At 47.6% G+C, this 16,396-nt stretch overlaps 1 protein-coding gene across 3 annotated transcripts in view; it reads right to left on the bottom strand.

Moving 5' to 3' along the window:
- Positions 1-16,396, bottom strand: part of ALKBH8 (alkB homolog 8, tRNA methyltransferase) — a 373,549-nt gene that overhangs the window by 165,555 nt on the left and 191,598 nt on the right. For all 3 annotated transcript variants that reach the window (XM_069202338.1, XM_069202337.1, XM_069202340.1), the window contains one exon: positions 8,016-8,122. In XM_069202338.1, coding sequence (XP_069058439.1) covers positions 8,016-8,122 — 107 coding nt within the window. The remainder of the gene's footprint in view (positions 1-8,015; positions 8,123-16,396) is intronic.

Below are 16,396 nucleotides of genomic sequence, written 5' to 3'. Positions count from 1 at the left end.
CCACTTTGTCACGCATGTCACATGTATAAGGCAAACCATAGTGCCACAACATAGGCCTACTCCGCATTCAGGTGAAAAAAGTGTATGGTGCACTTATTTTCATGCATCAAGGCAAGATATGAGCATAAAATCGCAGTCGCCTGTCCTGCAACACTGAACAGATGGAAGTGACCTAGGGTCACCGGCATCTGTCGTCATGGCTGTAGGCTGTCGCAATTGCCGTGCAACTTCTAATTGGGTAACATTGTTGCCCAAGGGGGACAGGAGCCAATGGCGATCACTGCCAGCAGTGACAGTCCTGTATGCGGCAGCCGTGACCACCATTTTCTGCAGCCTTTCTCACTTGACTCCAGACACTCTTGCAAGCAAGACCTCCACAAGCTGAGCTGCTGTGTACTGCCTCTGGGAACCATCATGCCACATCCTGCAGGTGATAGCGCCCCAGCCTTCACCCAAGAAGAGCTGGAAAAGCTGGTGGAAGGGGTCCCACCCCTGTATGACAGCTGTATGGGGCACCAGAGGAACAGGTGAGCCCTATGCCATAGTTGTGTGTGATAGGGGTGGGTCTGAGGGTGACTGGCATGGAGTACATGCATGTAGGGGGCATAGAGTATAGGCGTGTGAACCGTGAGTATGGGTATGTGTGGGCATTTGGTGGGTCTGATGTTTATAGCACACTGCTGTTGGTATAGTGCCAGTCTACATAACGTTCTTCTTCTGTTTGTGTCACCAATGCAGATCCTCGCCCATCAGAAGAAGGGGATCTGACATGCCATCGCCAAGCAAGTGCAGACCCTGGCGGTCTGTAGCCGGCAGAGCACCCATTGTCGCAAGCGGTGGGGGACCGGAGGCGCTGGGCCCAGAAGACTGTGGAAGCCAAGTTGGGGATGTCCTCCCAACGAGGGCGGGGATGCCCGTCTGGCCCTGATCCCCCTAATGGCCCGCATTTTGGCAGTGGCCTACCCTGAGGTGGATGAGCGTTTGAGGACAGCACAGCAGCCACAAGGGGGTGAGTACTGACTGCATCCTGGGAGTTGGCTGGCTTTAAATGGGATTCAGTGCCTCACTGCAGGCAAAGTGACATTGAAATTAATGCTACATGTGTATCAACAATTAGAAATGGGTACTAGGCGCCCTGGCAGAGTATATATTGTAGATGTGTCTCCATTCTTTACTGTCAGTGGATGTACATCTCCCATTTCCATACCTCTCCATGTCCGTAATCTGGAGATGCACTAATGCCATAGGCACATGTGGGACTCCATCCTGGCCACACAATTATGTGATTGTTTGTATCACCCTAAGCATTGTGAATGACCAGTTCCATCCAACTGCATTAGTGGCTCTGAGGCATCAGTCCACTCCCATCTGTGTAGCCTACCTGTATATACAACTGTGTCACTCTTCCGATATCACTGAGACTATATTAATCATGTACTGGTTATGGTATTGACAAATTGTGGGGCTGCCATTATAGCTCCACCACAGAACTGGCCTTCATCGGACATGATTATTGGCCTGATAGCTGACTAGACAAATATATAGGTGTTCTGCTGACTGTAGGGTATATGTACGTAGCCAACATGGGATACAGTAACATGTTGAATTGATGAAGTCTGATAGCACAGATAATGCATTCCTAGGAACTATACTTGAGGGGGTATGGCCTTCCAAACCATGGGTTGGTACTGGAGCTGGTAAGTGCCTGGGAGATCCCTTATTTGTCACCATGGTGTGTACATGACATGTAGAACAAATTCCTAGCAAGTCCTACGCTGCATTGTTGACTGACTGCCTACATCATGTTCTCATGGATAGTTGGGGGCACATCTGATGTCCTGTGACACTTACAGCTTGCCTTTGCTTTTAGGTAGTGGCAGATTGGGACTGGTTTGGGTTCTGCATGACACATGGCGTGTTGATGTGAATTAAATTTGGTGTTCAGTCTCCTAAGGGTGCTTATGTGGTAGTGGGATGTGTATTTGGTGTACTGGCAGTCGAGTTTGTCCAAGTGTGCCTAATGCATGAAAATATCTACCCCCTGAGATGTGTGTTGTCTGGGCTCTGTGACAGGTTTTGCCATTTGTGGAATGGTGTGTGTGAGGGTGGAGTTGTCAAGGTGCGTACACCAACTGGTGTGCCTGCAAGTGTGGTGGCATTGGAAGTGGTCCATGATGTGGTATGTGTGTTCCAGAGGTACATCTGTTGTGACAGTGCACTCAGTGGTTGTGTTTGGATGTTTTACATGTGGTACATGGCCCATTGTGGATGCACTTAGCAGTATGCTGGGTAGTGATGTGTGTGTTGTGTGTCACCTGCTCTGGCTCTGTGATAGTGTCTGACTATTCACTCTAGCTATACCAGAAATTCACGTAGTACACATCAGATGTGAACTGTTTGGGTGTCTGACTAGTATTGGCTAAATCTGAGTTCTCATCCATAATGGCATCAGTATACTGAGTGGGTAGCCATGTAAAATGACAAGTAGGTGCTGTGTGGTCTGTGAGTGGACTTGTCGTCACTGTAATGGACATATTACTGAGGAAATGGACTAATCAGGTGTTGACTGTAGAGGCCTGATGTGTTGTGTCTAGTCAGCTGCACATCCACTGGGTGAAAGGGGTATGAAGAGATAAGATGTGTATTCAGGCATACTATTGCTACTGCATCTAGAGCATGCTGTGCCACCTAAAGGTCCCTGGTTGGCATTATGGGGATGAGTCTAGTAATGCAGTCCTACTTAGGTATTGCTGTAGGTGTAAGGGTTGGCAGACAGGTGTGGGTAGTAGTGATAAGTCATGACATGATGTAGGTAATGTGTATTGGCAAATACGATGGCCTAGCCATGATATGTATTGTGACAGATGTACATGTGTAGTTGTGTCAATGGGAGGTATTTGTTAACCATTTTGACCCCTATCTCTCTCTCTCTCTCATTGTGTGCATCAGCATCATCTGGCAAAGGAGAAGGGGCACAGGCGAGTGGGGAAGTAGCAGCCCATGGGACCCAGGAAGGTGGCACCAGAGACACCAAGGGACCAAGTGAGACAGAGGGCGAGGTGAGTGCCAAGGAGGAGACCGGATCAAAGACCTCATCGTCAGAAACCTCCTTTAGTGGATACTCCCTGGTGGTGGCGGACCCATCTGGGACCACGACAGCTCCATCTTTGTCCGCCACCCCCCTTACTAGCACCGCCCTCCCTGTAGCTCGCCACTCAGTTGCCCATGCCCGCTCACCCAGGAGGGTGGGCTTCTCATTCACCGCAGGCACCTCTGCTCCCTGCCCAGTCAGCCCTGCTACCCTCAGTGAGGAGGCTATGGACCTCCTGAGGTCCATCTCTGTGGGTCAGTCGACCATCATGAATGCCATCCACGGACTGGAAGCTCAAATCCAACAGAGCAATGTGTTCCTGGAGGGCATTCACGATGCCATGCCTGGTCTACAGAGATCCTTTCAAGCTCTGGCCTCTACTCTGACAGCAGCCAGTGTCCCTTTGTCTCCCGTCCCCCCTCCAACTACCTCTTCCCAATCTCAGACCCCTCTCCTGTTACCCATCCAAAGCACACGTACACACAGGCATGCATCCACCTCAACAGACAAGGGTAGCTAAGACAAACATAAGCATCACAAAACCCACCACCGGAATGCACACAAGCAACTCTCACCTGCAGACACACCAACATCAACTTCCTGCACTGACTCCCCTGCCACCCCTTCCTCACAGACACTACACCAGACACACCTGCAGCCACCACACCATCATGCACGGATCCAGCCACCAGTCCCATCTTACCCACAGTCAGCACAATAGCAGACCTGCAGACATCCACCCCAGTCACCACATCTGTACCCACCACAACCACTGACACCCCCACATGCAGCACATGTACCATACCTGCAGACACCACCCCAACAGACAGTCACCCATCCACCATGGCATCTCCCAGCAGCTCCACCCCCTCCTCCTAAAACACTTAAATGCCCGCACTCACCCATCCAACAGACACCCTGCACCCAGAAGCATTCCACGCACGCACCTGCACCCAAGACATCCACACCTACACATCTGACGACCACTCCCTCTCCCTCCAAACCATTTTGCCATGACCGCCCCGTGTGTCTAAGAATAATTTCCTCTCAGAGTTTTCCCTGTTCCTTACCCCTCTCCCATCGCACGAGACACCCAAGCGCTCTGTGTCCCTCCCCAAGTCCAGCCCTTCCACCTCCAAGTCTTCCCCTGCCCAGCCCTGCTAGTGCCCATGCCCCCTTCCAAGATATCTACCCCTCCTAAGCTGAGGCCCAAGGATCCCCCTCCCAAGCCCAAGGGCCCCCCCCTTCCAAGCCCAAGCCCAAGGACCCCCCCTTCCAAGCTTAAACCTTCCTCCACACACCCTTATCCCTGAAGGGCCTGCCTGCCCCCTTGGTGTCCCTGCCCTTTGGAGGTAATTTTGCAATCAGGAGTCAGAAAGGCCACAGTGAGGTGTCATTTGTGCCTTGGGTACCTGCGACCTTGGACTGGCCAATGGCCTTCTATTTGTATATAGTTATCTTTTAATTGATGAATATTTTAATACATCTGGGCCAACCTGCTGTTGGATTCAATGGTAACATACTTGTCCTGCCTTTCTTTCCACATGTCTGTTTAGTGTTTGTGGGCTTTGGTTTGTGTGTGTGTTGCTTGTGCTAGCTGTTGTGCCTGGGCTACATATGTGTATGTGGCCCTGCCATTAGTCCCGGTGTCATTGCTGTGTTTTGTGTATTGGTACATGCATGTATGTAGCCACATTGTGTATAGTTTGTGTTGGCATTTGCAATGGTAATTGTGTGCCCTTGTGTGGTTGTTGTGTGTGCGTCCGTGTGTGTGGTGTTGGCTATGTCCTACGCGTTGTGTGTGGTGTGGGTGTGGTGTGACAAATGGTTTGTTGTATGGCAATGTGATAGTGTTGATTTATTGTGTGGTGTTGTTACGTGTTGTATGTATGTACTGCCATGTTGACGTGTGAAGTAAGAGTGCTTGGTGAAGTGTTTGTGTTGTTGCGGCTGTGATGTTGCTGTGGGAGTCGGTGGTGTGTATGACCATGGCGGTGCTGTGTGTGTGTGGGTTGGTGTGTGTATAGCACGTGTGTGTTGGCCGTGGTGTGTGTAGTTTGGGCGTACGTGTGTATAGTATGTGTGTGTGGTTACGTGCGTGTATCTGTCACAAGCCGTCCCAGATATGTATGTTGTGTGTGCTTGTTTACTAATGCCTTTTCCTCCAATGTGTGTACTTACGGTTGTTGTCTTCATTGCTGGTTCTGGAGTCATTGTGCGAGCAGGAGCAGTGGGAGCACTTCGAGTTCAGGCTCCATGGCGGCTCCGCAAAGCACTCCTGGAGGTGAGTGTTTCATTTTATAGAGTTGGTTTCCCGCCAGGGTTTTGGTGACGGGGCGACCGCGCAGAAAGACTGGCGGTGCGCAGCCTCGTAATGTGTCCCGTGGAAACATGGTCCCTGCCGGTCTGAAGGTGCCTACCGCAGTCTGCGGCAGCCTGTCCACACTGGCGGTACTGGCCGTAGTTTGGCTGTGTTCTGTTGGGAAGACCACCATGGTCAGAATTTGGCTGTCTTCACCGCCAAACTCGTAATAAGGACCATTGTGTTTATCAACTGCCTTGTTGTTGAAATTTAATTTCTGATTTTACTAGAGTTCGGTCACTGAATTTATTGGGGGTAGAGGGACTGCCCAAAACTTGAATTTAGTGTTAGATGTGGGAGAACACAAGTATTACCATTGTACACTACAACCCCCGCCCCTTTAACATACACACACACCCCTTAGAGCCCAGGTTTAGTGTTGCCAAAGACTTTGGCCATGTTGAAAACGCCCAAAAGGGGATAGGGTTAGGACTGGGAACCTTTACCTTATTGCTGAGGATGTTTCCAGAAAACTTCAGGACCTGAGGAAGATCAGAAGAGGACTGAATCTGCTATTTGTAAACTGTGAAAAGCCCAAAGGACTGGGCTTGCCCTCCCCCTTGTCGCCAGGGAAAAAAAGTGGACACCAAAGGTCACAAGACTGACCTCCTGATAAAAGTATAGGGACACAACAAGCCACACCTGGCCTTTTAATGCAACTGCCCAGTGGTAACTGCCTGGACCGGAGTCTCATGCTGGCCTCGGCCTGCCAACCTGTGAATGTTTAAGTGCCTCCCCTGAGGTCCTAGAGGGCTTTAGAAGTGTACTCCTGTGGTGCATTGGGACATAAAGGACTAAAGTCAGAAGGTAAAATATATGACCAGGACAAATCTTATTAATGTATCATTACACCCCCCCCCCCACCCCCTCCCACTGGGTCAGTGTCAAATTGCACCTAGATCATGTTCAACTGTGACACATGACTATCAATGGCACTTTGTGCTTCTTAGCATCATTTCTACGGAAAACTTTTAAAAAATTGTTTTGCTTTCTTTTTTAATAGTTTTGCATTTCAACGTTCGTACTGTTTTAGCACTGTATAAATACTTTAAAGGTTGCCTCTCAGATAAGCATGTGTGCTCTATGCCATCTCTACTAGGGGGTTGAGCACAGGTTTATTTTGTCACCTTAGTGCTTCCCTTGATAAAGATAGTGATTGTTACTTGTGGTGGGTACTTCCCCCCCCGCCCCCCAAAAAAAACTAATAACCCAATTTCTTACAATCTCGAAGACACGTGAAAGCAGAACATCCTACAATGGCATCAATGGCTTTGTTGGCAATTCATTAGTGATTTGCAACATGGTGGACCAATGAAATCTTACTTTCTTTGACAGGACTAAACAATCAAATGTCAGTTTCAAAGTAACAATTTTAGCCTTGGATGCCCCTATCTCAACTGGAAGCTTCATTTACAAATACATGATCAAGCATGTAAGGTGGTAGAAAGTATTATTTGGTAAGTGAGAAGCTCTGGCATTTTGAACGATTCATCTTTGTCTTAATGGCTGTGTGAAATTAAGTTTGCGCTAGATAAAAAATAAAGTCAATTACGCTAAAGAGCAGGGCCCTCTCACGGGTATGCAACTGACTTGGGCTTGGTGAGGGTGATCTACAGAGACTCGCGGTATGTTCCAGTTACCAGTCTACCCAGGTTGACACACTTTGTCAATAATCCCAGAAGACTTGCGAACAAAGAAGCAGAAGCCCTGAATTCTGAAACATGGACTGTTTTCTTACACAGCAGTTCTTTCAATGGAGAAGTGAAGGTGAGTCTGGCATTAGTTAGTCACGCTAGGCCTCATTCTGACAGAGACTGCAAAGATCGTAAGGCTTTTCTGCTCATGTGTTTCAGACTTTCTTCTTGCAAAAGACTTTACCTGGATTGCGCAAATGCCCGATGGGTAACGACTTCGGAACATTACAACATGATGAATACCTGTGCTGGTCTGGGTGCGCTGGTTTCTTTTCTACCAACACAGTCATTTTAAAGCACTTGCAGAGTCCCCTCAAGCATGCGGAGGAAGGATACAACTCTTACAATCAGAACACTGATGCCAAAATGCTCCTGGGGTTGGACAAAGACAACCATATCAACAAAAGCTTTCAGTACAGGCAGTGCATTGGACACAACAGCTCTCGCCAACAGACAGTTAAAGCAATCTACAGCTGAGACCAAAAACCGGGGGAAAAAACGACTTTTGTTTTGTTCTGTGGTGCTTCTGCTCTCACAGTTTGAGCCGTGCACTGCTAGGAATAGTCAATACAATCACTGCGTGGAACTAACGGGATGTCACTCTTTGAGACAAACAGTCCAATTTAGGTTAATCTTCGCAAGAACACTCTATGGCGGCGCAGGGCTGAGCACTTAAGAATGTTCCAGAAGCACAGCAGGGGTTCTATTTCTTTCATCAGGATGACATGAGAATACAAGTTCCCAAACAAGTCCGCAGCACATCTTGTCACAGATGCCAAGATTCTTTAGGTTGGGATAGGAGAAGACAAACACAAATTCAATGAAAAACATTTATTTTCAAAGCAGACAGAAAACCTTAAGTACTTACCCATGTGACCATAAGTACCTAGATTCTCCAGTCATCACTAACAAGCTGCGGCGAGGGAGCAGGACTGCCACGGTACGTCCATCGGGATGCTTGAAATCCATGACAATCTTAAAACAAAAATAAACCACTCAATCATTGGACAGCTCTCTTCAGCACAGCTGTGCTCAACCTGAAGGCACATCCATAAGAGAACATCAAAATACACCAGACATATTTAGAGCATAATAGACACCGCAATATTCTGCGAACCAACACCAAACAGAGAAGCTGGGCAGCTGTTTTTTTTGGTCTGCTGTGAACGGAGGAGAATGGTGAGACAAATCAGCCTTTTTCGGGAAGCCTTTCTTGTCTATAAGGGACAAAAAGAAATGCACACTGTAGGTGGTATGTCCATGAGGTCCACAGAGTGCTGAGAGATTACTGGGCCTGATATGACCACAGTAGTTCGTCCCAGGGGCAGAGTAGCAGAAAGGCAGTTCCAAATGCGATTAGATTTCACATAAAAACGTATTTCATTTGTTTGGAAGGGTGACCAGATAGTTGAAACAACAGCAACCTGATTTGCCACAATTTCACTTAATCAGAATAAGTTCTCGAGGGCGGGGGAGTGCCCCTCCCTCCTCTCCCCCGTGTGAGACGCACAGGCAATAATAAAATGGCAATGAAAAGCTTTCATTGGTGTTTTATTTTTGCCTACGCAGCGCGCACCAGCCCAGACACATGCAGGGCGTGTCCTCTGCTGACGAATGGTAGGAAAGGACAGGATCAGGGCTGACAGGACGCACCAAAGTGCGCATGTCACATTGGCTGGCTTTTTTGCACCGGCCAAAGTGACATGCACACTTTGAAGTTCTCCACTCAGCTGTCTTAGGACAACTGGATGAAGACCCAGCACGGGCATCTAGGGCCTGATGCTCCATCCAATCCAGGTGCTGCTCTCATGCTGAATAACAGCATGAGAGCAGCGTCTGGAATGGTTAGGACAGCTCTTCCGGCATCCACGAAGGAGAAGAGCACTGAGGAGGACATACAGCCTGTGGGTAAGTGCTGCTTTTTATTTAAATGTGCAGTGCATGTGTGTGTAATGCAAGTATGTGTGTAATGCATGCAAGTGTAGTTGCATGCAAGTTGGTTTGTACTTAGTGTTATGGTTTGGGCTTTTGGAGGGGGCTGGTTTACTTTGGGGTTTTGGAGGGAGGGAGGGATGTTTTATTTATTTATTTTTTGGGGAAGTGGTGGGGCACTTCACTTGCCTCACCACTTTTAAAGGGTACCTGCCGCCGCTGATTAGGACAATTCTGATTGTCAGAACTGGTGTGGGTGGGCCAGGCCTCAGTGGGTAATGGCATCTCAATGAGTTAGGGCCCTGGGCAAGAGTTATTTTGGGGGCCCTCGTAGGGGACAAATTAGAATTTCACTACCCATTTCCTGCTAGTTCAACCCTGCATAATGCCAAACAATACTATGTTAACTTTTAGAAGATCACAAACAACAGTTGAAATATGTCTTGCCCGGGACTCCAAAAATCGTTAAGATGACACTGGGTACAGATACAGAAGTAGATATAGACAGAGAGTGAGAGAAATCAAATAGACAGAGGGAAAGGGAACTTTTAAAGGATGCCCAGGGAAATTGCCTACTTTGCACATGCCTTAAAAAGTCTTTGATTCTGCCTTTTGTCTATTAGTAGTATACGTATTATGATTACCAATGTTAGCCACCCTTAAGATACACTCTTTCGATTCTAAGCAATTAAAAAAAATTATTTTCAGGTTTATTGAATGCACAACAAATTAAGCAATTCTGGACAGCGAACATGTGTTTCGGCCTGCTGGCACGCAGGCTTGAGGTCTTTCCCAGGAGTATGTGTCCAGTAACGTGTCTGGCTTTTGGAGAGTCTCCTCAGGTCCTGGTAAATCCACGTGGAACCGCTGGCTGGGGGCAGAGCAGTCAATCGATTTCAATGCTCTAGGCTTAGTGTCTGTAGTGTCGCGCCCGTGATCTAACGGGAGTGCGGCCACTACCAAGTACGAAGTTCTAACAGGGGTGTTGTCACGGCAACCCCCGCCATGTTTGCAGTGTTGGTTCAGCCTTGGCTCACAGGAGCCAACAGAAATAAAGGGTTGCCGGTGATTGCAGGGAAGCAGTGAAGACGCTGGGACTGACACGCGGGGAAACTGCTCCCTCTGAAGCTGAGCAGCAGTTATCAATAAATAACCGGTGCTCCGAGTGTTTTGTAAAGCATGCAGCGCCGGCAATACAAAACACCACACTGGCGACGAAGGTGGGCGCCGCTCGCCTGCACAAGATTGATCCAGAAGAGTGCGGAACGCGGTGCTCGTGCTTCGGCCACTCCCACATCCACGTGGCGAGGCGGCCGTGCCCCGAGAAAAAAAAAGAGGATCAGTTCCAGTCCTTCAAAAGAAAAGAGGAAGAAGACCTCCACACGCGAGGCATACTTGCCGGTAAGACCATCGGCCCTCAACCCCAGACTCCGCCCCCAAGCTCAAAAATAAAACGACAAGTTGTAAAGCTGTGTGTGCCTCGCCCATTAGCAGCATTCAAAGACACAGCAACAACAACAAAAAATAATAACACAAGAGACAGCAAGTGGGGTTTTAGTTTGTTCCCACCACAACTTAAGGAGGGAGAAATACAAACAATTACAAAGAGACTAAAAAAAAAAGTAATACAAACTGAACACAGTACCCCTCATTGAACAATTCATAGTTGAAGGAGCCCCATCCACACAGGCAGCGCGATGGAATGAATGGGTAGAGCGTCTTATGTTTTATTTCGAAGCCACAAAAACTGACAATGAGCAAAAAAGAGCAATGGTGGTACACCTAGGGGGAAAAGACATATACCGCATAGCGAAAACAATAAACGAAGTGGAGCCAAAGACGCATCTCACACTCATTGCAGCGCTCAAGACGCATTTTGCACCCATGGTCAATGTTGACTATGAAAGGTTCATATTTCGACAAGCTCGGCAAAACGCTGATGAATCCATCGACATGTTCTATTTGAGATTGAAAGAGCTTGCGGCCACATGCGCATTCCACAATGAAAATTATGAAATCAGAGGTCAAATCTTTCAGGGTTGCGCGTCATCCAAACTAAGAGAAAGGATCCTTGAAGAGTCAGGGCGGTCATTACAAGACATTCTTACGATGGGGAGAACCAAAGAGCTATCAAAGGCAAGAGCGTCCCATTTGGAAGCAGCTCTTCAGACCCCAATCAAGACGGAGCAGGTAGCAGCAGTGATGGGAGCCTCCTCCAAGCCAAGGATACAAAAGACACCACTATTGACTAAAACATGTGGAAGATGTGGAGGGATAAATCACCCCCTCATCAACTGCCCTGCCAAAGGAAAGAAATGTGTAGGGTGTGGAAAATGTAATCACTTTGTCAAAGTATGTAGAGCAACGAAGGGCACAAATACCCAAACCACAGTAAACACGGCTATGAAGGTACAACCCAGAGGCAGTGACATGGATGATGATGAGGAAGGAATACAAATAGTCCACTCAATTTTCACCATCAGTACGGCTACAAGTCGGCAGAAACAACTGCCCAAGTGTCAAATACGAGTAGCTGGATGCCCAGTGCAAGTCATAATAGACACTGGAGCGTCCATTAACATCATGGCACAGGCGACGTACCAAACGCTAAACCCAGCTCCACCCCTCACACCGACACAAGTCAGAGTGTTCGCGTATGGTCAGGTGCGACCGCTGACGAAGAAAGGAAAGTTTCATGCTACGGTGGCTCACGGATCACAGGAAATTGAAGCCTACATATATGTAGCCGAAGAAGGACAGCAAACTCTACTAGGATGCCACACCGCAGAAGCCCGGGGCATCGTAACTTTCACTTTTGAGATATACATGGACTCCCCGAGTGACATATTAGAGTCCTATGCTCGCGTTTTTGAAGGAATAGGGTGTCTAAGAAACAAGGAAATCACGCTGCACATCGACAAGTCAGTCCAACCCATAGCTTTAAGACACAGAAGGATAGCTTTTCACCTACGACCCCTAGTGGAGAAGGAACTATGCAAGTTAGAATCTGCAGGAATCATAGAGAAGGTGGATGGCCCGACACCATGGGTGTCTCCGATTGCAGTAGCCAAGAAACCCAAACAACCTAGAGAAGTCAGGATCTGTGTTGATATGAGACTACCAAATGTAGCCATAAAAAGAGAACAACACATTACACCTACCATTGATGACCTAATAGGAGAACTAAGTGAAGCCAGATGGTTTTCAAAACTGGACCTCAGGTCAGGGTACCACCAGCTAGTCCTAGCAGAGGAGTCTAGGTATATCACAACCTTCTCTACCCATATTGGACTCCGCCACTACAAGAGGCTAAACTTCGGAATTTCAAGTGCAGCCGAAGTTTTCCAAAACACGATACGAGAATTGCTGATAGACTTGAAAGGTGTCATAAATGTCAGCGACGACATCCTCTTCTTTGCAAAAACCATTCAGGAACACCATGACATTCTCAAAAGAGTTCTCCAGCGGATCCATGAGTCAGGCCTCACTCTCCATAGAGAGAAATGTGAATTTCTCAAAGAAACAATACAATTCTTCGGATACACCTTATCATCACGCGGCGTTGCCCCTGACCCGGAAAAGGTGACAGACATCAAAACTGCCCAACCCCCGACAACCATAACTGGAGTTCGAAGTTTTCTGGGTATGGTGAACTACTGTGCCCGTTTTATAAAGAACCTCACATCATTGACACAACCGCTGGGAGACCTCACTAAGGTGGCATCAACATGGTCCTGGGGCCCTGAACACGAACATGCCTTCCAAGCAACAAAGGAAGCGTTGTCAGCAGACACCATCCTACGATATTTTGATCCCCGGCGAGAAACATCCATTGCAGTAGATGCCAGCCCAACAGGGCTGGGAGCCGTGCTCCTCCAAAAAGTTAATGCTGAAGACTGGGCCCCAGTTGCATATGCGTGCCGCTCACTAACTGACACTGAGAAAAGATATTCTCAAATTGAGCGAGAAGCTGTTGCCATCCACTGGGGATGTAAGCACTTCCACCTATATGTCTACGGACACCCATTTGTTGTCACTACAGACCACAAACCATTAATATCACTTTTCCAAGGCACAGCATCCAAGCCACCTCCACGCATTGAAAAGTGGATGCTCCAATTGCAGGAATACAATTGTAAAGTGGAATATCGCCCAGGATCAAACAACCCAGCAGACTACCTCTCAAGGCACTCCAGACCTGCCACCCAGCGAGAAGAAAGTGAAGCCTGTGAGACCGAGGAATACGTCAAATGCGTAGCGGAGAGATCATGACCACTTCCTATCACGATGGACACAATAAGACAAGCCACGGAATTAGAGGACAACCTCCAGAGAGCTATACAAATGATACAGAACAACAACTGGCACACCGGACCGAACCAGTGGCAGTCTCTAACCCCGGAGTTGAGAATGGTCATGGAAGGACTACACCACGTGCGGCAAGAACTAACAGTCAGTGAAGACGGATGTCTTCTTCGAGATCATAGTGATCTAATCCAGCCTCACGAACAGAGTCATTCAGCTGGCACACGCTGGCCACCAGGGGATGGTGAAAACAAAGAACAGGTTGAGGACAAAAGTGTGGTTCCCAAAGATGGATGAAAGGGTAGAGGAGTTAATACGGTCATGCCACTAGTGCCAAACGACTGGAACTCCCAACACACCAGTCACAATTGAGACCGAGGAATGACCCCACAAACCGTGGGTGTCAACTAGCCTTGATTTTGGAAGTCTGCCTAATGGAGATCATCTGATGGTCATGATTGATGACTACTCGCGGTACCCAGAGGTAGAAATAGTCCGAACCTTGACAGCGTCCGAAATCATATCAAAGATGGAAAAAATGTTTGCATCTCATGGGCTAGAAAAAAAAGTCAAGACTGACAATGGACCGCTGTTTCATGGAAGTGAGTTCGGAGAATACCTACGGTCACTTGGCATTAAGCACAGGAAAATCACTCCCAGGTGGCCTCAAGCCAACGGGGAAGTCGAAAGATTTATGAGGACATTGAATAAAGTAGTTTGAATTGCGCTGGCCAAGAATGAAGCACTAGAGAGAGCTGTTAACTCTTTTCTCTGTGATTACCGTATGACGCCCCACTCTACCACTGGAGTAGCTCCTGGTCATTTATCGATGGGGCGAATAGTGACCAATGTCATACCCCATCATGAATCCTGGAAGCCAAGTCCCATAAATGAAAGAAAAGAATATGCCAAGAGAAAAAATTCAAATGATGGGGCAAGCAGACAAAGGAGAGCACGTCATTCGGATATACAAGAAGGAGACGCTGTACTCATAAGGGACCGGTTACCAGGGAGCAAATTTCGTCTGCCGTTTGAAGACAAACCGTGGATAGTTACCAGTCATCAAGGATCAATGATTGTGGCAAAGAGAGGCCCTGAACAAGTTGCGCGGAACGTATCATGGTTCAAGAGATTCCAAGCTCCACGAGAAGTACCCAGTCCAGAACATGATCCCCTAGCAACAGAAATGGATGGGTCTGAGGAGGATGAGGAGCTGCAGCACCGCTCGATTAATCCTGCCCCAAACAACACAGAAGGTATCTGTGAGAGACAGGACAGTAATACTGACACCAACCCCAGAGACACCGATTAAAGTGATGGAAGAAATTCCCAATCGAGATATCACCTGAGAAGCAATCCTGCACCCTCGATGAAGCTGTGTGACTTCCTATTATAAGTCAATGGAGCTAAGTCGTTATTTGACATTGTCTTTAATATGACTGTGTTACATTTATTTATTTACTGTGAAATTTTGGGAGGGATGTAGTGTCGCGCCCGTGAGCTAACGGGAGTACGGTCACTACCAAGTACGAAGTTCTAACAGGGGTGTTGCCATGGCAACCCCCGCCATGTTTGCAGTGTTTGTTCAGCCTTGGCTCACAGGAGCCAATAGAAATAAAGGGTTGTCAGTGACGGCAGGGAAGCAGTGAAGACGCCGGGACCGACACGCGGGTAAACTGCTCCCTCTGAAGCTGAGCAGCAGTTATCAATAAATAACCGGTGCTCCGAGTGTTTTGAAAAGCGCGCAGTGCCGGCAATACAAAACACCACAGTGTCACTAGTTCTGATGGGAGCACTCTGAACTTTGGATGAGCTGGTCAGTATTCGTGAGTAAGTAAAGTCACTGCGGTCAGGTTCAGGCGCGGTCTGTGTCACAGACGAAGCTCGGAGGGCACGCAACAGAACAGGTATGGGGCATTTCTCAAGCCCCATCATAAGATGCGAGCATCAAAAGAAGGCATGCTAGATTGGTTATGCTGGCAAGAAATAGAGATTTCAGGGGAAAATGGCCCATTGGGGCTCCTTAGAAGAATCCATAAACTCCCTGCTCGTCAAAAAACTCTGAAGCTCAATCAGCATTTAGAAAGATTGATAACAAGAGTATTTGCTAGAGGATAAAACTGAAATCTCATGGCGCTCTCATGCCTGGTTATAAATGAAGTATTACTAAGAACCAGACATTCAATAGTAGCGAGCAACTAGCAACTGAAGAAACATAAAAAATAAGCTTATGGCACTACGCTTCGGTGCACTTTCCTAGCGCGAACATGCTCCGAAATGGTTAGTTAAAAATGCAGACAAAATGTGCATGCTCTGCAGGAGTGACGCTGAATCAATGGCACATCTGGTCTGTAAATGTCCCGCTCTTCTCACGGAAAGAAAGGTATTATTGCACATACCTTTCATCAACCTGCAGGTTAGGACGTGTACACAGGCCCTTACAGAAGCCCTGATCCACTGCTTAATTTGTAAAGAAAAACGTGCATGTGCTCAAAGCTCTCCTCTGAAGGAGACAAATACAATACAATTAAATGTGCAAGCACTGAATACTGAGGCGGGGTAATCCTAAAGTCATCTCAGGCGGATTTAATCCATTTACAACCACTCCATGCCCCTTCAGCTCACTCTTGCAGCTTTCTCCATTTGCAACGCTTTTTCATTTTTCTCCTCCTCCGTCTTTCCCATATGTGTCTTTTGTTCGCAGCAAATGCCTGAGGAGGAAAAATAAGGACCAGCCCTCAAGAAATAAGAAGTGCAGGTGCCCCGCACCGGGAACCACCGGCTCAAATTAAGCACTGCCCTGAACTCAATAAATGTAAAGTTGAACACCCTACTCGTTAAATTTGTAGTTGTAGCAGCGAATAAAACGGCCGGTTTGTTAAGAAGGAAGCTGGACACACAACACTATTTTATTCCCGATAAAATTTGGGTGACGGACCAGACTCTACTAATTAGTACACTTGAAGTTTCAAAGACGATCTGCGTCATCGTTACTGCTTTAAACTCTGTTTT

This window comes from Pleurodeles waltl, chromosome 8 (genome assembly GCF_031143425.1).
Source record: "Pleurodeles waltl isolate 20211129_DDA chromosome 8, aPleWal1.hap1.20221129, whole genome shotgun sequence".
Classification (NCBI taxonomy): Eukaryota; Metazoa; Chordata; class Amphibia; order Caudata; family Salamandridae; genus Pleurodeles; species Pleurodeles waltl.
The sequence above is the reverse complement of the archived record's forward strand: the minus strand, read 5'-3'. Positions and strand labels throughout refer to the sequence as shown.